This window comes from Dromiciops gliroides, chromosome 4, assembly GCF_019393635.1.
Source record: "Dromiciops gliroides isolate mDroGli1 chromosome 4, mDroGli1.pri, whole genome shotgun sequence".
Lineage (NCBI taxonomy): Eukaryota > Metazoa > Chordata > Mammalia > Microbiotheria > Microbiotheriidae > Dromiciops > Dromiciops gliroides.
Genome location: NC_057864.1, coordinates 450,069,702 through 450,095,651, shown reverse-complemented (window position 1 = coordinate 450,095,651; position 25,950 = coordinate 450,069,702). Strand labels below are relative to the sequence as shown.

Sequence of the window (25,950 nt, the reverse complement as noted above, 5' to 3'; positions counted from 1 at the left end):
TAGTAAGCGTCTAAGACTGGATCCAAGTCTTCCTGACTCCAGGCCCTGTCCTCTATCCACCTGACCACTTAGATGCCCCTCCAGCTCTAGCATTCTATGATTAAATTAACTGATGATTTCCTGAATTCAGATTTACAGATTTTTGTTTTTGCTTTGCTTCATGTTCCCACCTTTGGCTATTGAGACCTGGCCCCGGCTATTAAGATTCTGGGGCTACTCGACCAGAATAACAGGTACTCAGCCACTTATCAACATTGAAGTGGTAGCTTGTTGAGTGAATGAACAAATGAATAATTTGTTTTGTTGGCACTATTTATATTGGGAGAAAACTTGGACCACTTTTAGTTGGGCTGGGTTTTCCCCAGAGGTCAGCCTAGTTTCAAGAGAGATGTGAGGTCTTAAAGGTAAGGGAATAATGTGTGAAATCAGCCTGCAGTGAATCACCGCCAAAGGACGAGATTCATCAGAGGATTCATTTGGAAGGAAATAGAGTATGAAATAGCAGCGAGCCTATGCAATATAGCCCGAAAATCCCAGCAAGGGCTTGTGTGGCCTCTGCAAAGACTTGGAGCCTCCCTCTGGCCAAGGAGCCCAGGGGGAGCCGGGAACTACAAATTGCTGAGCTTGGGAGGAACTGATTGAGTGTGTAATTAAAGGGAGGGTTGTATAACACTTGGGTAAGTATAACTTGATGGGGTCAAACCAGCAGGGCTTCTGTGAAGAAAGAGCGGTCCCTGGAGCTTTGAGTGACTGAAATGAATAGAAATAAGGAGCCAGGTGGACTTGACTCACCCATACTTTGTGGAGAGATGGAAAGAGGAGAAAGCAAAGGCCCATATTTGGATTGAGTTCTACTGACAGTAAACTTTAGACAAGTAGTTTCATGGTATAGTACTGTCATGGGTAGAGAAGTAGCATGGTTTCATGGGGAAAGTATTGGGATGGGACCCAAACCAAGTTGGGATCTCACCTTGGCTCTTCCTCTGATTGACTTTGGCCAATTCATTTCTCTGCTTTGGATCTCTGTGGCTGATCTCTGAGGTTTCTTCTAGTTCTGAAATTCTGAAAAATATGAGCATTTATTAAATACCTACTGTGTATTAAGCACAATGGGGACAAAAGCAGTAAATATGCTCCTCGTCCCTGAGGATTTTACCTTCTGGTTGAAGGGAGAAGACATATAAGAAATAGCTGGGAAAAATAAGCAACCCCAACTCAGACACTGGCTGTGAGAAATCAAGCAAGTTAATGCATCTCTCAGAGCAAAGGTTCTTAACCTTCTCTGTATCATGGATGTGTTTGGCAGCCCAGTGAAGCCTATAGACCCCTTTTCAGAATTATCATCATAAATGTATAAAACAAGGGGCAGCTAGGTGGCACAGTGGATAAAGCACTGGCCCTGGATTCAGGAGGACCAGAGTTCAAATTCGACCTCAGACACTTGACACTTACTAGCTGTGTGACCCTGGGCAAGTCACTTAATCCTCACAGGACAGGGCACAGGACACAGGATTACAACGGAAACCAAAGATTAATGAAAATAAAAGATGTAATTCTGCCTCTTCCATGTTCATTTCATCTTTTTCTTTTGGTGGAGTTCAGGTAGAAACTGTCTCATTACTCTGCTATTAAAAAAAAAGTCAATGTTCTATGTACTTTTGCAGGTGGATAAAATAACCACTTTTTGTAGTTTATCAAAAGCATTAGGACACATGTTCATCCTCTGTAGACTCAGGAGAACATCCAGGTACAACTCCAAAGTGGGCAGGACAACAGGAAATGGTATGCACCTCATCCTTTTCCCACATGATTTTAATCTCCCTGGCTAAGTTTAGTATTTTGAGAGCTTTTAATTCCATGTGGTTAGGAGATGATGAGCATTTGGTACGGAGACAGTTACTAAAAACATGGTTCTTAAGTTGTTATGCATCAATGTTATATCCCAGACACGGTGGGATCTCTAGTTAGGTTTATGATAATGACCTGGATCTAGTACAGTATATTAGTGGAGTTCCCCAGAATACTTTGACATTTGTCTTGGTAGTATGGGGATTTATTGTAGTATGGGGATGTCATTCTAGGAAAGGGACTCAGCAAAGACAGTATAAATATTATAGTGCTTTGGGGCAGCTTGTTCAGTAATTACCAAATTGATATTAAATTGCTCTCCACGCTTCTGGGAATTTTTGGCTCATCTTTTATGCTTCTTGGCTAATATATTATTTTCTTGTAGGTGTGAATAGATTTCTTTTTAGTGATAAACGTTATGAATGCTTTGTATAAAGTAAATGCTTAATTTGTAATTGGCAAATTCGTAGGTGTTTTATCACACTGGCTAGCACAATAAACCTAATCAGTATTAACTTCAGAGCCCATTGCCCAGGATTTTAGAGTTACTATGGTAGTGCTGGCTCAAAAGGGCAATTGTGTGGGATTCTTTCCTCACTGGTAGAGAACAATGCCCTAAACCTGCATGGAGGGCAATTTGGAGTAAGAGAAAGAAAAGGTTGGTTTGTTTGTTTGTTTTAGCTTCCAGGGAAAGGAGAAAGAAGGGGAGAGAAAAGGGGTGAGGGAGGGAGAGAGAAAGAGAGTGAGTGAGAGAGAGAGAATGAGAAAAAGAGAGAGAATGAGAGACAAAGAGAGAGAGAGAGAGAGAGAGTTCAATATCGACCTCTCTTCAGGTCAGTGAAGGGAGAAAGATTCTGGGAAAAGGCCGACATGAAAAGCTCATATCCTTCTACACTAGAGACTTTGGAGAATTTTCTTCTTGGATGAGATCTAAGACTATCTCTTGATTGAATTGATATATCTCACTCCCAGTGGTAGAGGCCCTTGAATCTGTATTGCCCATATATACTTTCTCTGATTTCTGTTTTGCTACCAACTTGGATAAATCAGTTTATTTGCTATTTTTTATGTGTGTTCATTGTAGAACTGGTATTTGGTGGGAAGAGAATCAAACTTGGACATAAAGCTCTGGGCTTTGATTTGATTTGTTTGTTTTTGTCATTATTCCAAATTTTTCAGAATGGTTGAACCACTTCACAGCTCCATCGGCCATGTATTTGTGTCTATGTCTTTAAAGTCGATTACTTTGACTTGTATAGAATTCATATATTCTTTTGGCATTATTGTCTTTTGTTTTTCTTCTGCCAAATTTTCTTCCATTTGAGCGTTTCTGTGTACTAAATCTCTTTTTGGAGAGTCCTTGCCCACTATGTGTTCATTTAAAAAAAAAAATCTACTATTTGTGTTTTTTAAAATCCTGTTCAGAGAGCTCTGATTTTGGCCTAATTTCATTTGCCAGATCTTTTAACCATTTTATTTCTCATTTGAACCAGTCCGAGTTTTTTGTTGTTCCATGATCTCTGGGGAATGTGTAGGATTCTCTTTTTCAGCAAGGAATTTTGCTTCATTTTCCTTCATAATATAATTGTCTACAATGCTCTGGCTCCTCTTTGGGGTTTTAGTCATTCTTTCCACTATTTTATTCTTTCTACTGGTTTATCTATATATATGAGCTACGTTTTTATTCAGGCTTTCCTTCATGAACTTTTTATTTATTCTGCCGGTAACTTACCTGTGTTTTTCCTCCTCCCTCCCCCAAGGCTGCACAGAACCATCCAAAGCTTCCTCATGGAGCGGGCCTGGCTTCCTGCCCAGAGTTTTCTGTGGGCAATGAGTACTGGTGCCTGTTGAGTTTCCAGGTCCCTTTCTTTTGGGCGCAGCTGCCCTTTCCCCTTTGGCCTGAAGCTATTTTGTGCCCATGCCTTTTGACCACCCTATCATCTTTTTTTCCTTTGGAGACTGGGTAGAATCAATGTCTGTTATCTGTTATGGGGGTGGTGGTGGATGGAAGGGGTTTAGGCTGAGTCACTGACATGAGATGCCTTCAGGCTTCCGACAGTCTGACTGAATCAAAGGGCTTCAAGGTTGCTTGGACTCCTTGAATCTGGCCTGCTAAGTGGGATAGGGAAGGGGTGAAAAGGAGACTGCTGAGGAGACGCTTTCAGAGGATTACATCTCATAGGTCATGGATCTAGATAGAGCTGAAGCATTTAAGGTCTTTGAAATAAGTTCATGTGACTTTTACCTGGTGCAGCATGACTTGCTTATCTGTTGAGTCCTGCTCTTGTTCCTCCATATTTGTAACAATTCCATTTTTCTGAAAATAAGACACCCCCCCACACACACACACACATTCACTCTCCTAATTCCTGACAAAAGTGTTGACATAATTGTTAATGTAATGACAGAAATGGTCAATATTCCAGTATTGGTCAGTATTCCATACTGCTACTCCCTTCAATGATCCTTGTAATGACACAATTTCAGTAATGTCCTTAGATTCCCTCTTCTATAATATTTACTCTTGATTAGATTGAGCTGAACCACACCCTAGGTCCCCTCATCCTGAGATCTTGCCCTGTTAGGGGACCTGGCTCAGGCTAGATCTAGGCCTTTGATGTCCTTGCTCCCTTCCATTAGGATTCATGGCATGAAGGGCAAGACAGCCAGAATGAAGTGGTTTTCCTTGTTGAGATTGCCAAGAGCCACTGGGGTCTCATGCCAAGCCTTGTTACCTCATACTGCCTCCTCCCCATCTCCTCCTAAAGGTATAAGAAACTTTTGCATGGGTCTGGGGGTTGGGAAATGCACGGGACATCCCCCAGAGTGGCAGGTTTGCTACCCTTTTTATCTCAGTTAAAGACGCTTTACTCAACTCATGTCTTTGATTTGTTTCAGGATTTGACAGTCCCAATCACATAGGTGGGCTGAAGCCCCAGAGCATGACTACCTGATGTTTCCTCAGTATTGAAGGGGTAACCTGGGCATTTCTAGCACTGTGGCTCCTAGGCCCCTGACTAGGTGTCCCTCCCACTGATTAGGAAATAAACAGCCAGAATTAGCTTTTAGAGAAGTCCTATTTACTGAGCTGATATAAGAAGAACAATTAGTACAAAAAGCATCCCTCCCAAAGCTTGGGACAGTCTCTCCTCTTCCACAGAAGGTCTGTGGGGAGGGTTGGCTAGAGCGTAGAGAGCACATGTAGCTTCTGAAATTGGAGTCCTTTTCTCCCTTTGTGGGGTCCTCATGAAGTTCCCTTTAAGTGGATGGGGGTGTCTGCCAGTTCCAAGGCAGTCCTTGTAGCTGCCTGTCCTCAGTGTATCTAGATTGTCTTCTATTCCTGATGCAGATACTGACATTAACCGCTGCTGCTCTGGAGACATGGCTACTCATACCAGCCTCAACTCCTGTAATTCAGCGTTCCTGCCCTGTCTTTTGGAACCCACCCTCCAAAGCAAATGACCCATATCAGGCATTCTTAATTTAGGGGCCCATGAACTTATTTGTAAAAAATATTTTGATAACTGTATTTCAATAAAATTGGTTTCCCATGTATTTTGTTTTGTATCTTTGAAAATGTTCTGAAAAGGGATAGATTTCCCCAGACTCCCTGTGGGGTTCATAGCCCAAAAGAGGTTAAGAACCCCAATTCCAGATGATGATTAAACTCTCCACCCGGCATTCGATGCCATTCTATTGTTGTGTAAATACTACCCGTTGAGCTAAATAAAGCCCAAAGCCATAGCCCATAGAATACTATTTAGATGTGAGCTCTAATTACTGTTATCATCATATGACACAACCCCTTCCTTCAAGGACCTTATTTTCTAGTTTGGGAAACAGGCTATATCCAGGCATAAAGAGAGAGAAAGAGTATTTGATCATATAAAGTCAGCAGCGAATGCTGGGGAGAGTTCAGAGGAAGGAGATAACAACCATTAGGGGAGGTGGAGGGAGATGGATGACTTCCTAGAGGAAGTGAGGTCTGAGATGAGGCTTAAAAGACAAAGAGAAGGTGAGGAGGGCTTTCCAGTGAAGCTAGAGGAATGTGAATAAAAGCCGGCATATGAAAGGCATGTTTGGAGGGAAGGCGAGGAGACCAGGCTGGCTGGAGCCAGGGTTTACAGGGCAAGTATAAAGGGAAAGAGGGAGGGGAGGGGAAGGCTGGGAAGGCAGGTAGGAAGGTCAGGAATAGGCAATGGGGTGTTCACAGAGGAGGGATCTGAGCTCATCCTGAATACCAGGATTAGCTGAAGGAACCACTGATGTTTAGTCTGAAAAATAGAAGATTTCAGGGATGTGATGGGCAGCTGTTACACGAAAGGGGAATGAGAAGAGTTTTGCTTGGCCCCCAGAAGGAAGGAAGAACTAGAAGCAATGGACAGAAGCTGTGAAAAAGGGGATTTACTCTGATTGTAAGGAAAAACTTTCTAATAATTCAAGATATCCAAAGGTGGAACGGGCTGCCTCAAGAGGTGGAGGACTATGGGAATGGCATGCTGCAAACACAAAGTGTTCATGGGGAGGCCACGTGACTACATGTCTGAAACATCGGAGAAAATTTCTTCTATCAGGTTGAGGGATAGAATAGACGATGTCTAAGTGTACCCCTTCTAGAAGGCCCAGTGGATAGAGCACTGGGCTTGGAAGCAGGAAGACCTGAGTTCAAATCCAGCCTCAGACACGTGTTTGTGGTGTGACCTTGGACAAGTCACTTAACCCTGTTAGCCTCAGTTTCCTCATTGGTCAAATGAACTGGAGAAGGAAATGGCAAACTGCCCTACTATCTCTGCCAAGAAAACCCCACTTGGGGTCACAGTTGGACCTGACTGAACAACAACTCCTTCTAACACCACAGTGCTGATTCATGATCCCAAATGAAAGGGTGCTTAGGACAAGAGGGAAAGTGAAAGGTTGGACGGCTTCTCTGCAAACCTAACAAGTCTGAGGGGAATGATTCAAATATGAATCAGGCATGCTGTGAGGGCTGGGGCAGGCTCAAAATCCATGTCTGGGCACAAACAGAGGCCCCTGACAGGCAGGAACACAGTGATTCTATCAAGATTCCAGAAAATCTTCCTCCTGAAACTAGTGGAAAAGGCCAGCAGTGGGGACTAGGATGTTTAGCACCCATCTGCCCTCTCCAGTTCTTAGGGAGTGTCAAGGGGGAGAAAGGATTGGGTTTGGAGGCAGAAGACATAGCTTTGATCCCAGCGATTCCCACCTACTTTGCATTGGCTTTTCCATTACCAGGCAGGCACTCCCAACTGACTTGGTCCTCCTAGAATCCCTTGTTTCTTTCACAACCTTATATAGATGAAACTTTCTACATGAAGCTTTTCTTGACCCCTATCCTGGCTGTTAGTACCCCCATCCTGAAATTAATTGCTTCTCAGTAGTTGTGTATATATTTATTAATTAATGCATGTTGTCTCATTCAAAGGAATGAGACTTTGGGGATTTTTTCACTTTGTCTCTGTACCCCTAACACCTAGTGTGCTCCCTGGTGAGTGGTGGGGGATTAATAAATGCATATTGACCGATTGATTGATGGATGGATGGATGGATGGAAGTACACTTAACCTTGGAGGCAACCAGGTACTACAGTGAGTAAAAAAGCTGGACCTGGAGTCAGGAAGACCCGAGTTTAAATTGGGTCTCAACTACTAACTAACTGTGTGATTCTGGGCAAACTACTTTACTTTTACCTGCTTCACTTTCTACATCTGTAAAATGGGGGAGAATAATAGATAGCACCTACCTCCCAGGATTATTGTGAGGTTAAAATGAGATCATATTTTTGCAAACCTTAAAGCACAATAGAAATGCTATTATCAACCTCTCTGTTTTCAATTCAAAAAGCATTTATTAAACACATACAATGTGCAAGATATAGAAGTAGGGAGTCAGGAAGACTTGGGTTCAAATCTCACCTCTCATGTACTTGCTAGCTGTATGACTGTTACCTCTTCCTGGGGGGCTTATTGACTAAGTCACAGAAAGGTCAGTGGAAAGAATTCTAATACAGGGAGTTCCCCATGTTGACAAAACCACTGATTCTTCAGTATTGGACTATGTGCAAAGCACGATTTTCTCCACTTTACTTTTCTCATCTGTAAAATGGAGCATGCAAAATGAGAGGGGGGAATGATACTATCTTACAGAAAAACTCCAATGAGTTATGTAAAGGCTTTTGTAATTTCTTATAAATGGTAACTGTCTTTAAATCTGTAATCAGATGGGTCTTTCATGAAAGCAACACATTTTCTGCATGTTTTTTTTCCTTAAGTAATAGTAACCATGACCATAATAACACCATCTAGCACTACACCTTAGCATAACATAAATATACTGTATCATTTCACCAGCAAGTACAATGGAACAAATATAATTATTATCAAGGGTGGCTTGCATTTATTAGGCATTTTAATTTTTGCAAAGTTCTCCACAAATATTATCATTTTAATCTCACCCCAACCCTGGGAGGTAGGGGCTGTTATTACCATCACCATTTTACAGATGAAGAAACTGAGGCAGACAGAGCTTAAGTGATTTGCCCAGAGTTAATAAATGTCTTTAGATTTGAAGTTGTCTTTCTGACTCTAGTTTCAGCACTCTGTCCACTTCACCACCTATCTGCCTATAATTAAATTTAATACATTTAATAAGGATAAATATAAATATATACGTAAATATGAAGAGAGATGGATATGTCTGTCTATCCATCCATCCATCCATCCATCCATCCTTCCATCCATCCATCCATCCATCCATTCATCTATCCATCTAGGGGCAGCTAGATGGCTCAGTGGATAGAGCGCTGACCCTAGAGTCAAGAGGACCTGAATTAAAATCTCACCTCAGACACACTTAACCCCAGTTGCATCTGGGGCCATCTCCAGTCATCCTGATATATATCTTGCCACTAGACCCAGATGGCTCTGGAGGAGAGAGTGTGATTGGTGACCTTGCACAGCCCTACCTCACTTAAATCCAATTCAGTTCAAGTCAAGACATTACCTCAATGTCATGGTCCTCTTTAAGAACAAAGAAACACCACCATCAACAATATCTATCTATCTATCTATCTATCTATCTATCTATCTATCTATCTATCTATCTATCTATCTATCTATCTATCCATCCATCCATCAGATTGAGTACTTGCACAGGAACAGAGAGCCCTTTTATACAACCTGAATCACAGAGACCTGGGCATGAGCAAAATACTCTGTTATTCCCAGGGGAAACCTGGGTTTAGGGAAAAAGAGACAAATTCTGAGATTTGTAAGGACATGAATAAAAAAGAAAGATCTCTGAAGATTTTACCCACACAGGGTTAAATGCCAGCTGTTTGGGCTCTGGAACATGGGCCACCCTTAATGAGGTTAGGCAACAGTTCATGTGGAAAAACCTGGGCATGGCCAGTTTTAGGAGTTAAACCTTAATGCTGCTGATCAGGTTCTACAATACTGACTTTCCCATGGTGGGAGATGAATACAGTAGAATTTTCAGCCAGAATACTCTGGAACAAAACAAGGGATGAGAGGTAGAATCATAATTATGAGCAAGAAGGAGATAGATGACCAGAAACTGAAGCTAGGATAATGGAGGAGACTCAAAATGAAGAGAAGAATAAAATCCAGGAATGGGCAAGAGGTAGAATGTGCATGACCAATATAGCATGGTGATCTGGACAAGGAAAATTAAGTCCATGTCGTCCCACTTAATGGTCTAGAAGTACGTAGTTTGGTTTGTTTTTTTTTTCCAATTCAAAGGACACATATTAGACGCAAACTATTGATGCTAGGCACTTGAAATAAAAAAGACAAAAATGAAACAATCCCACCCTTCTAGCAGTTTATATGATATTTTATAATATATAATATAATTATAATATATCTATTTAATATATAACATTATTACAATTATAATGTATAAGCTTATATGTTATAGGGAAATACAAAATATACATGAGTTGGTAGATACCAGAGTTGTAACTAGAAATCCTGATGCTTAGGGAAAATTCAGAGTGTGTTGGGGGTGGAGATGGGACACCAATATAGGTAGATTGGACAGCTTATCCCTTCCAAATGGCTATTGCTATCTTTCTCTCTCCACACCAATACCGTAGAAGAATTTTACCATAACTAATTCAAGATTAATTATTATCAAGGCCTTGCATGTACAAAGTGTAATAACTATGAAGACAAATAAGTCATGAGGAGGTTCAAAACAACAGAATCTTTACCACTCTGTTTGTATTGAAAGGTCTTAAAACGCTGACAGATTTCAGATGTGAATATGCATTTTTTATAGCTCAGTGATTGTCAACAGTAGAAGAGAAACCGATAAAAGCCTAGGAGACCCTTTGCAGAGCAGAGAGCAAATTAAACAGCAGTGAGCCATGATTTCCTGTAACCAAATGGACTTTGCACAAGCTGGCCGAGCATAGCAGATGTAAGTCACCCTCTACTTGGGGTGCTGCGAATCGGCCCCACCTGCTTCTGAGGGGAGCATGCAGACAAACACACCTCAGGATTCTTTTAAGGACGACGGAAAATCGGAGCCTAGACTGGAGACCTAGTGTGTGAAAGGGACTGCACAGGATGAGGGGAAGATCTCATGGGGAATGGGGTGGGAGTTATATGGTCTTTGGGTGGGAAGACCCCAAGCTGTGAAATCTTACTAAGGAGCAGTGGGAAATAAAGGTAGATTGGTGGCATTAGGGCAGGTTGTAGCAGAACTTAAAAACCAGGTAGAATTTCCAGGTTGATATAAGGAAAATTAGAGAGGCACCTAGAGAGAAATAACGGAATAAAAGGGGGTCTATAATACTAATATTAAGTTCCACTTAGATTCCTGCTGCTGTTCACTGACATCAAGCAGATCGTATGTTGTATCCCCACCCCAGGACAACATCAGCTCCTTGGGCTTTGGTTTAGTTTCCCTAGTCCCCAGCATACAGTAGGTTCTTAATAAATGCTAGTTGAACAGCTTGCTGAATGAATAAATGAATGAATGGGGATGGTCTGGAAATAATGTTTTAACAATTTTTTAGAACTCCTCTACAAAGTGGGTATAAAGAACTTTTTAAAAATTCAATTTCTTTTCTTTTCATCCTATCTTCCACCAGAACCCTACAAATTATTATTATTTTGTTAAATTCCCTTTTAAAACTTCAATGTTATTTCAAGAGAACAGTACTCACTTCTCAGGGTTTGGGGAAAATTGTTGCCATATGCTCCTAGTTGATCTATGAGAAAATGATCCCACCACCCACTGGGTGACTAGGATGGTGAGGGGCCCCAAAGGCTCATTAGACTAGGATCTGTTAGAGGAGTAGGGGAAATTTAGCCTGGAGAAATGAAGACGGAGGGGGAGGAGACAAGACAGCTTTCCTCAAACGTCCGAAGGGCTGTCACGTGTAAAATGGCTTAGATTTATTCCAGGTGACCCTAAAAGACAGAACTAGGAACAGTAGCTTGAAGTTACAGAGAGGCAGATTTCTGAATTAGATATCAGGCAAAACTTCTTAACAATTAGAATGGTCTCAAAGTGAAATGGGTTGGCTTGTGAGGTAGTGAGTTTCCCAGCATTGAAGGTGTTCAAGCACAGACCGGATGACCACTTACTGAAGTTGTTGGAGAGGGAATTTGTACTTGAGTTGTACAGAGTTGAATGACTTCATCTCTGAGATCTCTTCAAATGTAAAGATTATAAGGTTCTTCTCTCCTGATTGTGTTTGTTGCCATCACCTAGGACAAGTCGCTTCATGTCCTTGGGCATCTTGGGCCTTTGGATACCTGAAGATACCTCAGCTTTGATCCAGTCCCACACTACAAGCATGCTCTAGGGCTCCAAAGACATAACACAAAATAACCTCTTCTGTCAACCAGTCTTCCTTTTATTGGACAACATTGACCTTGTTCTGTAAGTGTGTGTGTGTGTGTGTGTGTGTGTGTGTGTGTGCAGATGCTCTAAATTGAGGGGGGAGAATCTACTCTAGGAATCAAGAAGAAAGCTTAGGAATCTAAGAGCAGGAGGGAAAAGAATGTACAGACCAGGGGTGGGGTGGGGGAGACTGCCTCTGCAAAGGCATGGAGTCAGAATATGGGATGGTAAATTTGGGAAACAGCAATCTGGACAATTTGACTGGAACATAAAGCTTGTCACAGGTGAGAACATGCAATAAGGCTAGAAAAGGAGGCTGGAGACTGGAGATTGGAGATTGAGAAGGGCTTTAAATGCTACAGACTGGCCATTAACTGTGCTACAACATGGGGAGTCATGATGCTTTGATGAGACTTAGTCACAGACTCTTGAATTCCCAGAACTGCAAGGGACCCCAGAGGCTATGGAAGCCCTAGCAGGACTTGAATGAGAATCCTCTCTTAGTGGCTACCTGGCCCTCACTTAAAGACCTCCAGTTAGGGGGATGCACAATCTCCCATGGCAGCTCATTCCACTTAGGCATAGCTCCAATCCTTAGGAAGTTTTCCCAGCATCACACCCAAATTTGCATCTTCACAGCTTCCACCTTTTGCTTCTATCCCTGGAAGAATAAGTCCAATTTACTTTCCCACGTGACAGACCTTTGTAGACTTTAAGATAGCTAAGACTACTTTCCTCTAGGCTAAAGGTCCTCTTGTTCCTTTCAGTTATCACTGTATGGCCTGGGATTGAAACCCCCACTATGCCACTTGCCTTCAACTGGATACTCTCCAATTTACTGCTGTCCTTACTGAAGTGTGATACCCACAACTAAATAGGGCAATACAAATGTAGTTCAACCAGGGAGGAGTGCACAGAAGGCTTATCTATCATCTGTCTAGTCCTGGTCATTGTCCCTCTCCTGATGTAGCTTCAGATCTTGGTTTCCATCATAATTCATATTTAATAATCAGCTTCCAGTTAATTAATATTGAACTTGTAATTCACTAAGACCCCCAGAGGCCTTTCAGACAAACTTCTATTTAACAATGCCTCCCCATTTTCTAATTGTGAAGTTGACTTTTCGAAACTAAGTAGAAGACTCATATGTCATCTTATTGGAATTGGCCCACTGCTCCAGCCTATCGAGCCTATGTTTCAAGCCTGGGTGACTGGGAGGGATGGTGGTATTCTTAACAGTGATAGGTGGCACAGTGGATAAAGCACCAGCCCTAGATTCAGGAGGACCTGAGTTCAAATCTGGCCTCAGACACTTGACATTTACTAGCTGTGTGACCCTGGGCAAGTCACTTAACCCCCATTGCCCCGCAAAAAACAAAAACAAAAAAACCACAGTGATAGGGAAGTTTAGAAGAGGGGAGGCTTGGGACAAAAGACAATGAGTTCAACTTTGAACATTTTCAATTTAAGATATCCATGGAAAGGTAGAAGAGACCAGGTTATAAAAGAGCTTTAAATGACAGGCAAAGATGTTTATATTTGATCCTGGAGATATGCAGAAGCCACTGGTACTCCTTGAGCAGTGGGTGACTGTTTCGAAAACCCCTATTGGCAGTTGGGTGGAGGATACATGGGAGTGAAGAGAGACTTGAGACAGAGAGACCAGGTAGAATGTTGTTGCAATTGAATTAAGGGTTGAAAATACAAGAGAGGGGGCAGCTCGGTGGTGCAGTGGATAAAGCACCAGCCCCGGATTCAGGAGGATGAGTTCAAATGCAGCCGCAGACACTTGACACCAGCTCTGTTACCCTGGGCAAGTCACCAAACCCTCATTGCCACCCCCCCTCCCCAATACAAGAGAAACAGAGAAGACTTTTTTTTGGTGGGGCAATGGGGGTTAAGTGACTTGCCCAGGGTCACACAGTGTCAAGTGTCTGAGGCTGGATTTGAACTCAGGTCCTCCTGAATCCAGGGCTGGTGCTTTATCCACTGCGCCACCTAGCTGCCCCCTACAGAGAAGACTCTTTAAAAAATTCTCTGGCTTTAGAGAGGCCAGGGCATGATTGTAGGCAAACAGGAATGAAAGAGTGCATGGGAGAATAGAGAGGGGTCGATGGAACTCTGGAACAGATAGGATCAGAGACTTAAGGAGAGGAGTTAGCCTTATAAAGGAACAGGGATATTTCTATTACTAATGGGACAGAGGAGTGATTGGGAAATAATGCTGAGAAGTAAGTCTTTAGGAATGGAAGGAGTTAGCACTCCCTGTGAATGACATCAATCTTCTCGTTGAAGCCAGGACCCTTAGAATTGTACATGTGTCTGTGTTGGGAGGGGTTCTGTTTGGGGGCTTGTAGATGAGGACAAGGTTTGGAAGGGTCACCCTGGAGTATGAGATAGAAAATCAACAAGAAGGGGCAGCTAGGTGGCGCAGTGGATAGAGCACCAGCCCTGGATTCAGAACAACCTGAGTTCAAATCCGACCTCAGACACTTGACACTGACTAGCTGTATGAATCTGGGCAAGTCACTTAACCCCCATTGCCCTGCAAAAAAGAAAAAGAAAAAAAGAAAATCAACAAGAATAGGATTGGCAGGTAGCAGTGAGGACCCTGCTGAGGTTGTCCACTATACATTTGTTGTGGGTAAAATTGGGAACCTGGCTTCGGTGGTCTTGATTGTAGGTACCTTCCAGCTCTGACACTCTTAGAATTCTACAAAGACAAATTAAACTTTCTATCTTTTTTTCCAGAAATTTCTTTCATCCTTAGGGGGGCAAGAAGATGGTTGTGCCTTCATAGAATCATGTTAATCTAAGGCATATTTAGATGATCTAAATTATTTATCTGATTATCAAAAATTATCGAGAATTTAAGTAGTCAGTTTCCCTGCATGATACTTAATGTTTAGGACTTTTGTGAGGTTCAAATGAAATAATATTTGTAAAATCCTTAGCCCAGTTCCTAGCACATAGTAGGCACTTAATAAATGCTTATTTTTTTTTCTGCCTTTCAATGATTATAATAAAAGTTTTCTTTTAATGTGGGGCAGCTAGATGGCGCAGTGGATAGAGCACCGGCCCTGGAGTCAGGAGGACCTGAGTTCAAATCGGACCTCAGACACTTAACACTTACTGGCTGTGTGACTCTGGGCAAGTCACTTAACCCCAATTGCCTCACAAAAAACAAAACCAAACCCCCCCCCCCAAACAAAATGATGTTACATGTTTTATTTTACATTTAGAGTAAACTGTGATTTTAATTCTTTTGAACATGGTACCTCTAAAGTCAGAGGACCCTGGTTGTTCAAATAGAGCCACTGATGCTTACTTACAGGTGTGACATTAAGCAAATCCTTTAACATGCTTTAGGCCTCAGTTTCCTTATCTGTTAAATGAGGGGGTTTAATTATATGCTCTCTGGGGTCCCTTCCCATTTAAGATCTATGACTCTATGGTCCTATGGCCTCAATGTGAAGCCCAACTTAATTTCAAAATCTCATATTATTACTTGGAGGGACTTAATCCAAACAATTCATTTTACATTTGTAGTGACCTGTGGGTCATTAGTGGGTGCAGCATTTTTCTCAACTAAATTACGTTTTCTCTATTCATTTTAAAGGACTTAAAAATTAAAGATTACTGTATTATTCACTATTATTGTCACATGCAAATAGGTAGGCCCAATTTTGCAGCAGGATTGATTCCTGTTCCTTCAATTAATTTCTCAAATGGTGGAAAATTTGTTTTGAGAATTCAACCTGAGCTGGCTGCATTGCTGGGAGTAGGTCAGCAGGGGGCCTCTGGACCAGAAGCACTGTTTAATGCATACATGTGTGTGTGTGTTGCTGCCTACTCAGTGGCTCGAAAGATCTGTTCAATGGATTCCTTGGATCTGGTGAAGAGGGAGGTTCTCCACCTAATCATCTCTCATTGCAAATGCTGTCTCCCATTAATAGTGAATAACCTCAGCAGGGTCCTCACTGCTACTTCTTGCAAGCTGTGACCTTGGAACCACTGTTCTTAACTGCGAAATGGACATCGGGAGACCTGAAATACGAGTCTCCAAGCTCTTGATGACAAAAGGACTTTGCAAATTCCAAAGCACTAGATAAAGTGAGCAATGCTTATTACAGTGAATGACTGAAGAGGAGTCTCTATTTCTTTAATGGGTGAATTCTCTCATCTGCCAGAACCACCAATTTCCATTGGCCCCAGCCTCTGTACAGACCAAGGGGTTGCTACCCAACCCTCAAGTGTTGCTAAGGCTAAAATGTCAATGGAGGTTATTAGAGGAAGTGGGGAAGAAGGGTAGAGGAGAATAGTCCCTTTTGGAAGCCACTCTTCCCCAAAGTCGATTAAATTAAAAAGAAAAAAAAATTAAATGTAAAAAATTAGCATAAAAAACCTCCCAAAGGACTATTTTTACTTAGTCCCTGAGAACCTAAAGTAACCCTTTCTGGGACCAAGACGGTTCCCATAGCTTGATTTGGTATTGAGCTATGGGAACATTGAACTAAGGTACATGCCCATGAATATACATATTTACAAATTTTTTCAACTGCCTCTTCCAGCTTAGCTTCCTAAATGCATTGATGAACATGTATTCAGGGACCAACCTATTCCATCAAAAATGCCTATGAAGATGTCCTCACAGAAATAAACATAAATAATATTCAGTATATATGGACTTCTAATTGCCTCAGTTTCCCTACCTGTAAAATTAGGATAATAATAGCATCTATCTCCCAAAGTTGTTATGTAAGATATGTGCAAAGCACACAGCATGGTGCCACAACATGGTGGGCACTACATAAATGTTAGCTATTATGCTTGTTGTTGTTATTATTAATCTTTTTTTTTCTTTTTTTGAGGGGGGGTGGCAGGGCAATGAGGTTTAAGTGACTTGCCCAAGGTCACACAGCTAGTGTCAAGTGTCTGAGGCTGGATTTGAACTCAGGTCTTCCTGAATCCAGGGCTGGTGCTTTATCCAATGCGCCGTCTGGCTGCCACCTATTATTAATCTTATCATCATCATCTCTTGGCATGGCCTAAGTACCAATGGGACCCAGGAGCTGTCTGTTGATTATCTCAAGGGATGAGGCTCTGGAAGGGGTTCAGTATGTGAGCTTAGCCTGACTCCCAGGAATCTAGTCCCTATCTTATTCTTCCTCAGCCACCAGAGTCTTAGAACTCTGTGACTCAGAACTCCTACTGACTTCATGCTCAGGCATCACAGCAGCCTAGTGTAGGCACTGCCATCCATTGGACCTTTTCCAATCCATGGCAGGCAAGGTCCCAGTTTCCATCCCCTTTATCCTTATGCTTCATGGTCAATACCTGTTGAGGTGAAAGTCTTTCTTTCTCTCTCCTGTACATCTATCTCTATCTATCTTAGCCCTACCACCTCTACAATTCATATTGTTCTCTGTCCTCCTGTTCCAGAGTTCCAACCGTATTCTTTTTTTTTGTGAGGCAATTGGGGTTAAGTGACTTGCCTAGGGTGACACAGCTAGTAAGTGTTAAGTGTCTGAGGCCGGATTTGAACTCAGGTCCTCCTGATTCCAGGGTCGGAGCTCTATCCATTGCACCATGTAGCTGCCCCAGAAGACTTTTTTTTTTTTTTTTTTTTTTGGTGAGGCAATTGGAGTTGTGTCCAACCATATTCTTTTTTTTTTTTTTTTTTTTTTAGTGAGGCAATTGGGGTTAAGTGACTTGCCCAGGGTCACACAGCTAGTAAGTGTTAAGTGTCTGAGGCTGGATTTGAACTCAGGTACTCCTGAATCCAGGGCCAGTGCTCTATCCACTGTGCCACCTAGCTGCCCCTCAACCATATTCTTAACAAACTCTCTTTAATTCTAGATTCTTTGACTTCATACTCCTTCTGTTCTCCTGAAGTATTAGAAACTTAGCTCTTCCCAGAAGATACAAGACCCCGAGGCTCCCTCTCAGGTAGTGGCCACCCCTTTTATGCCCCGCAAAAACACTGAGTCAGAAGGAGAAGTAGGCAATCTTCACTCTCACTTTTTCTTTTTTAGTGAGGCAATTGGGGTTAAGTGACTTGCCCAAGGTCACACAGCTAGTTAAGTGGCATTCACTCTCACTTTAAGATCGTCCCTTTACCCTCAACATCCAATTAACTCTTTTCTTGTGAATTTAACTCCCTCCTTTTCATCACCCAGTCTAACTCTTCACTGCAGTTATCTGCTCTTCTCTAGGTAATTTTGCTGCATTTCTTCAAAACACATTTTTTATAAAAAATTGATTTTTTTCTTCTTTCCCCATCCTGCCTTTGTAAAATGGCTTTGTATTAATTCATATTTACATACTTGCCTCTGTGTTGTATTCCCTCGATAAGACAGAAGCTCCTTGAGAGCAGGTATTATGTTTTCTTTTGTATCCCTTGTGCCTGGCACACATAGCTCTTTGCACATAAGCAGTTAACTAAATGTTTATGCAGTCGAGTTGTTGAATATGTTCTTTTATCAAGTCTTTATTTTTTTTCAGTGTCAATAGCTTGTGGAAAATGATCAGGTGGGGGGTGCAGCTAGGTGGTACTGTGGATTAAAGCACTGACCCCAGATTCAGGAGGACCTGAGTTCAAATCCAGCCTCAGACACTTGACACTTACTAGCTGTGTGACTCTGGGCAAGTCACTTAACCCTCAATGCCCCGCAAAAAAAACCAACCAACCAAACAAACAAACAAACAAACAGAATTTTAAAAGGGGGCAGCGAGGTGGCTCAGTGGATAAAGCACTGGCCCTGGATTCAGGAGGACCTGAATTCAAATCCAGCCTCAGACACTTGACATTTACTAGCTGTGTGACCCTGGGCAAGTCACTTAACCCCCATTGTCCTGCAAAAAAAAAAAAGAAAGAAAGAAAGAAAGAAAATGATCAGGCGGGAATTCTTAAAATTGCACATCATCTCACATTTATCCTCCTGACTTGTTAATGATCTTGAAGCTGATGGTCTGATGATATGGACAACTGATTTAGAAATGGCTCCTCCATCAAGTAACCAGTTGCTTCTTGTGTATGAAAGCATAATCGGTTTCATTATTTGAGTGGTTTGCTATGTTTGATGCCCCCCAATGCTCTTCTTGGAAAAAATATTCATGTGACGAGGTAGGGAATAATATCCTCTCTATCAGAGCTATTGAGAAGTGGAATGGACGGCCCTCGGGAGATAGTAGACTCACCTTCACTAGAAAAAAGCTCTCTAAGAAAAAACTAGGGGATTACTTGTTAGGTATATCATGGAGATTTTTGTTCAATTATGGGTTGGACAAGATGGTCTAAGGTCCTTTCTGTGATTCCGGGGTATATTGGGGTGAGGCTTCCATGTAGTCCATAAGCCTTTTGACTTAATTTCTTACCTCTGAGTAACAATTTTCCAACATATTTCTCACTATTTTCTTTTTTATTTATTTATTTATTTTTAGTGAGGCAATTGGGGTTAAGTGACTTGCCCAGGGTCACACAGCTAGTAAGTGTTAAGCGTCTGAGGCTGGATTTGAACTCAGGTACTCCTGACTCCAGGGCTGGTGCTCTATCCACTGCGCCACCTAGCTGCTCCTCTCACTGCTTTCTATATTGACTTTGACATGGAATCCACCAAGTATTAAAAGCATACGTGACTTAATTTAGAGGATCTTATTAAATTTTTTAACATAATTTCAATTCTTCTTTATTCACTGCAACAGATGTTTGTAGAAAGCTGTAATTATTTTCATGGTGATCCTTGTAACAAATGCTCATTAGCACTGTAATATAAGATAACCAAGCATCCCATTAAATGCTTCTTGTTGCCTGAGTACAAAAACAGAACCAATTCTACCAACTCCTTTATTTCTCTTCTCCAAGTCAGACCTGTAAACTTCCATTTAGCTTTTACCTTGTTGTCTAATTTATAGCATCAATATCATTTGACTCAGTTTCCCCGGTAGTTATGTATACTCAGTGGTCACTAGATGAATGCCAACTATTAATGTTTATATAGTCCAATTTACTGTCTAAAAACATTTTTCGTGCTGTTTCCATTTTCTGCCCCTGCATTTAGAAGATTTTGTTGTTCCCTCTGACTTGGGCTACAGGACAATCCCACACAACTGTATGGACACCCTGTTGAAGGATTTACAAGATGGAGACCAGAGTCAAATTGAAATAAAAAGACCTGGATAGGTTTTCATCTCTATCGATGGAAGGAGTATCCACATTGATGAAACCACAAAACTATCAAAGGAGTATACAGATTTCTTTCTTTCTTTCTTTTTTTTTTTTTTGGTGAGGCAATTGGGGTTAAGTGACTTGCCCAGAGTCACACAGCTAGTAAGTGTTAAGTGTCTGAGGCTGGATTTGAACTCAGGTCCTCCTGACTCCAGGGCCGGTGCTCTATCCACTGCGCCACCTAGCTGCCCTGAGTATACAGATTTCTAACTTCTGGTAAGGCTTCCACAAAGATATGCCAAGAAGACCTATCCAGACACGATAACCAGGGAGGTGGGACTGTACGCGGCCTCAGTAATGTGTGCAAAAACATGTATACTCTTAGGACAAGATAGGTAGGGACGTTTTACGTGGTATGTGGAGAATAGGTAAGTAGAGGGAGAAAAAAAACTAGGAAACCACAACTTTTAGCCTATAGTAACATACATTGGAAATAATCCCAGATAATTCATCTTCAAAGGAACAGTAAGGATTTCACAATTTATCCAAAAGATCATATCTTTGAAGAAAACCCCAGGACAGAGGACTTACTGGAATAGGCCCTTTGGGTGACAGACACCGTAATGTGGAAATACACCTGGAAGGGTTCGGGAGCCCGAGTTTTCCCTCTGTGTGTTCTCTCTCTTTCCTCCTGCTCCTCCTCCCTCCCTCCCTCTCTCTCCAGGCTTCTGTTTACTCATTTACAAAGTGAGGCAGTGGTGGGCGCTGGATCGCCAAGGTCCCAATCTGGGAGGATGAGTCAACATGACTCTTCTGATGCCTGGAACATTTCACTAGAGGTCACTTCCTGGAGCTAGTGCTCTACATAGCAACTAATTTGCCTCTAAAAGCTGAGGCAGAGTAATCGAAATGGGTGAGAAAGAAAGACAGTTCAGTTTTGTAAGAAACAATATATTTTATTTTTCTGACACCACAGCCCTGGCGAGTGGTTTTGTACCAAATTTAATGGAGGTTACACAGAACGTTTTACGCTTGGGAGGGGGTAGGAAAGGGAAGGAACCACAAATTAAAAAAAAAAACAACCCAAAAAAACAAAACAAAACAAAACAAAAAAAAACCCACACACAAATAAAAACCTGGATAGCTTTTAGCATCTGTTCCACTCCCATGTTAATAAAAATCGCTTGGGGGATTCCTAATCAAAGAACAGAAAAAATACTGGGGGGGGGGGTGGAAGGGGAGAAGGGAGATGGAGGGATGGGAAAGAGAGAGGCAGAGAAGAGAATAAAGAAGATTGTAGAACACCAGAGCATCCCAAGGACAGTCTTTCCCTCCTGACACCAAGAGAACTCGAGGCACGGAGGAAAAGGTAAGGCTCTGCTAGATTATTTTTCCCCCAAAAGAACACCAAGTATTGCAGCTGCCAAAGAGAAAAGGAGGAGGGTAGAAGGCAGAAGACAATGAGAAGGGAATACATTTACAGAGGGGAGGCGAGGAAGAGGAGAGGATGGCGATGACTGTGATCGTGTGTAGGGAAGAGGCAGAAGGTGCCAACCAGCACCCAAGCTGAAAAGAAAAATAAATGTCCTAAACTTTGTTACTTTAAAAGAAAGCCCCCTCCCCCCCGCCCACCCCCTGCTGAACTTAGTTCCTTTTTTGTGCTTTTCATTAATACTCTGCTCTGAGGTCGTAGTTTGGTTTTTCTATACAATGGAGTTGAAAGAAAACAGTCCAAAGGTCTGCGATGGGCTCTCCACCCAAAGTAAACAGCCTGGCATTCATTCCCATTCTCCTCTCACCCCAAAGACTAAAGTCTCTGCTAAATTCCCTTTTACAATATAGTACAGTACACAAAAAAATAAAACCCCAAATAAAACAAACAAACAAACAAAAAAACCCAAGAGTCCTGGGAGAAGCCAGTCCGAAGGACGTAAACATACAGAGAATGGTGCAACTCATGACAAATGGCGATTCTCAAAGTACAGCTACAGAGTCTCAAAAGTAGGTGCCATCATGGGATACCCAAGTCCACAAAAATAATTTTTAAAAAATAAATCTTAAAAAAAACACACCTGTTGATTAAATGAATAATTTGTTTTCAGGTAAATTCATACATTCGAGTTTTTTTTTTCTTTTTTTTTTCCCCCAAAGCAGCCCTCGGGTCTCTGTTCTCCTATTGCGTGACCAACTGCGCTTCCTGGAGCTCCCTTCAAGTAGCTCCGGACCTGGAATCTCATCGTGACAAGGATCAGCACATCCAGTCTTAGCAGCTTAGAACATCATGTTCCCTGGGTTCCCGGGTCCTTGGCTGAATCCACCCATGCCCACGTCAGCAGCCATGCCTCGAGGCCTCATCTGTGGGGGGATCATGATGTTCTGTTGGGGTCCCATCATGCCCTGCATTGACATCATCATGCCCGGAGAGCCCACAGGCCCTGGGTGGGTGTAGAGTCCAGCAGGGGCTCGATCCTTGCCAGGAATCATGCCGACAGCAGCCGCAGGGTTGCTCATCAGGGTGGGCTGGCCAGGCATTGCAGATTGTGCTGGTGACATCATCCGATGGTGAGGGCCCATCATGCCTTGCTGCAGAAAGGCCGGTGGTCTCATCGGGTTGTGTCCTGGCATGGACGGAGCTGTACCCAGAGGAAGATCTGGAGTTCCCACAGGGCCCGGGCCCCCCATGCCAGGTAATGCTAGTCCCATTCTCGGGGCCTGTTCGCCTATCATCCCCTGCATGTGTGAGAACCCAGGCCCAGGACCCTGGGGCTGTTTGCGGCCTGGGACTTCCCCTCGAGGAAAATACTGCAGTGTCTGGCTGGGCTTCTCTGATGGGATGATCCGGGATAGATCAAACTCAGGTATTCCAGTGGCTCCAGGTCGGATTACCTCCTGCAGATCGGGATCTGTGAAGACTGAAGGCATGTTGTTTCCCAGGACGGTGAAGGAGTCAGGACCCCCGGGGCCTCCAGGCTTACAAAGTGCTGGATCCGTGGAGCTTTGGGGCAGGTTGCTCGGACGGCCCAGGGGGCCTTCCCCAGGGAAGCCCATGCCTCCTGGAAAGTTGCCTTGACCTCCGCTGGGGCCGTTGTGGGGGAAGGGCACCTGCTGTGGAGGGGACTGTACTGGAGGGAACCCCTGTGGGAACCCCATTCGTCCTTGAGGTACCATGGGGGGCTCTTGGGACCCGTGCCCCATCATCGGATTGTGTGACATCAGACCGGGCCCCACGGGAACCCCATGAGGAGGTATACTGGGTCCCATAGCATTTGGAGAGGGCATCTGGGTAGAGTGAGAGAGTGGCTGGGTCATTCCCATCGGGCTGAGGGTTGGCATTGGAACCCCTGGGTTTGGGCCTGAAATTCGAGGATTCTGGGGGTTAATGCCCATTCCTAGGAAAGAAAGAGAGAGACAAGTGAATCCACAGACAGCCTTAGTCCATTGAAACAATTCAGTTGACTGTTCATCCCACTGCTCTGCAAGCACTCCCGGCCCAGCCTAGCCCACGGGACTGGCCTTGTACCCCATTAAACATCTGGCAGTCATTTATTAAACACCTGCCCCATAGACAGCACACTTCTTGGCTGGGGGCTTGGGGGTGGGGTGGGGATGGAGATTCAGAGTTGTTACAAGCCACAGTACCTGCCTTCATGGAGTGTCTAGGACACAACCTCACACAGACAGAATACCCAGAACTACAAGATAAATGCATCAGAGCTCGAGTTGGAAAACAAAGTAGAGTATGACGTTCAGGGGAAACGTTACTGACCCGCAGGGTGGGAAGGGTGAAGAGATCATGGAAAGCTCTGGAGGACGTGGAATTGGAATGGGTCTTTAAAGGAAAGGCAGAAATTCCTCAGGGCAAAGAAGGGGAAGGTGAGCGCTCGAGACACAGGGATCAGCACCAGTGAAAAGGCAGTGTCGGCTCCACCACTGGAGATGAGAGGAAGTTGTCCAGTGTGAGCGCACCAAAGAGTGTGTGGCCTTCCACAAAATAAAGACAAAAAGCAGGTGGTTACAGACTGCGCAAGGCCTTGGATCCAGACAGAGGAACGTGACTTTTCCTTGGTAGGCCGGGGGTAGCCACTGATGATTTCTGGGCAGAGAAGCGAGATGCAAACGCCTTCCTTGGGCAGCAGTGCGAAAGACAGATGGGACAGAAGACAACATAGAGATGGGAAAGGCACTTAGGAAGCTCTTCCAACAGTCCAGGTTAGCGGTCACAAAGGTCTATGATAGGGCAATGAGACTGGGAATAAAGAGGGAAGGGACCCAAGTAAGGCCGAAGTGGAAGAACTGACACGTCTTGGTAACTGAGCAGCTGTAGGAGGTGAGGGAGGAGGAAGAGTTGAAGATAACCCCATGGTTGCAAACATGGACCATCAGGCGAATGGTGCTATGGGACAAAAACCCAAGAGAGCTGGAGGGAGGAACAGGTTTAGACAGATGATAAGCTTGGCCTGGGCTATATCACTTCTGAAGTGCTGGCAGGGTGTCCAGGCAGAGCCATTCTGCAGGTCGCTAGAGGTATAGAGGCTTGACATTGGGGAGAGAAGTCAGGGATATAGTTATAATCTATGTCTATTGGCATAGATAAGTGGAAAGACGGACGGATGGATGATAGATAATCTATACTGGCATAGATGGATGGATGGGTGATAGACAGACAGATAGATATGTAGATGATAGCTATACAGAGACACACAAACACTCATGTCAATCTATACAGAGGTAGTAGTTGAAGCACTGGGAGGAAAAAACCCTACTAACTGAGAGACTAGTGAGAGAAAAGAGGCTGAAAAATCAGGCTAAACTGTAAGATATCCACTAGGAACTAGTATAGGAATTCAGAAAAGAAACATGAAAGCAGGACTTTTTTTCACTCTTGACAGACTTAACCAAGAATTATGGAAACAAATCTCCCTGCAATGAGTTAAATATGGGGGCAAAGGGAAAGATCAGATGACCCCAGGATCCAGTGAATAAAAAAGGGCAACAATCAATCCAAACACGGTTTTATTCTTTTTAACGGTCACAGTTAGAATCTGCCTGCTATCGCTCTGAGAATGAGGCTTTATAAGCACTCACGTTTTTTGGGAGGAACATGGTGGTATTAGACAATTGGGGAATGAAATCCTCTCTCCACAAACAGATGACTGCATAGAGAGACTTCCACTGCAGTTTTTGTATCACTTACACTTTCTGCTTTGTTTTTTTCTACCGAGGGTGCCCTTGAGATGCAATCTGTCAGGGTAGTGAGGTTTTTTTACGTCCACACAGCACGTCTTACCTAGCCTGTTTATGCTGATCTCTAAGTAAACGTCATGACTGACGAATGGAATGGACCTGGATGTTTGGCTGAAGTCTTGGTTTTTCTGTAGTTAACAGCAAAATCTTCCTCAACACAACCCAGCACACATTTCCTCTCATGATGGTTCAGTTCATTTTTAGAGTGAAGATGTTCAAGAGCAGGAATATAGATTGGTCTTTGATAAGTTTTTCAGATGATTTCAGTCATTTTAAAAAAGTGCCTGTGCAGATATGGTAGCAAGAAGAAAACCTGACTGTACCACTGGTCTAGTGGGATTTCAGGCCCTACGAAAGGAACTCTCATTCCCTTTGTTCATGCAGGAAATAAGGGTTATCCACTGCCTGAAATCTTGTGACTATCTTTCAAGGGAAATACTACATAACTCAATATGGCCTAGTCATTATGTCTGAAGAAACTGTTTCACATGTTTCTTACTTGAGGCAAATCCCCAAGTAGACCAAGAAATTAATCCAAGTGCACCCTGGGACTGCTAACAGCTCCTCTTTTCATAGTCTGAATTTAGCGAAGAAATGGCATCTTCCTTCCATCAAGACATTTTAATTCTTATTTGACGCCAGTTAAGGGGGACCACTCTGAGGATATGTTTCAATATCTCCAGCTTCCCTGTTTAGAGAGATGACTCAGGCCTATTAATTTCTCACCTTCCCACAACCCAGTTACCAAGAAAATATTTCAAGAAACTTCTTTCTGAAGCTGTGACCATACAGCCTTT

The 25,950-nt window shown here is 43.0% G+C and overlaps 1 protein-coding gene across 6 annotated transcripts in view; it reads right to left on the bottom strand.

The window, feature by feature from the left end:
• Window positions 1–20,876: 20,876 nt before the first annotated feature.
• BCL9 (BCL9 transcription coactivator) overlaps window positions 20,877–25,950 on the bottom strand; it is a 120,120-nt gene continuing 115,046 nt past the window's right edge. For all 6 annotated transcript variants that reach the window (XM_044005557.1, XM_044005553.1, XM_044005559.1 and 3 more), the window contains exon 10: window positions 20,877–23,298. In XM_044005557.1, coding sequence (XP_043861492.1) covers window positions 22,181–23,298 — 1,118 coding nt within the window. In that variant the 3' untranslated portion in view covers window positions 20,877–22,180. The remainder of the gene's footprint in view (window positions 23,299–25,950) is intronic.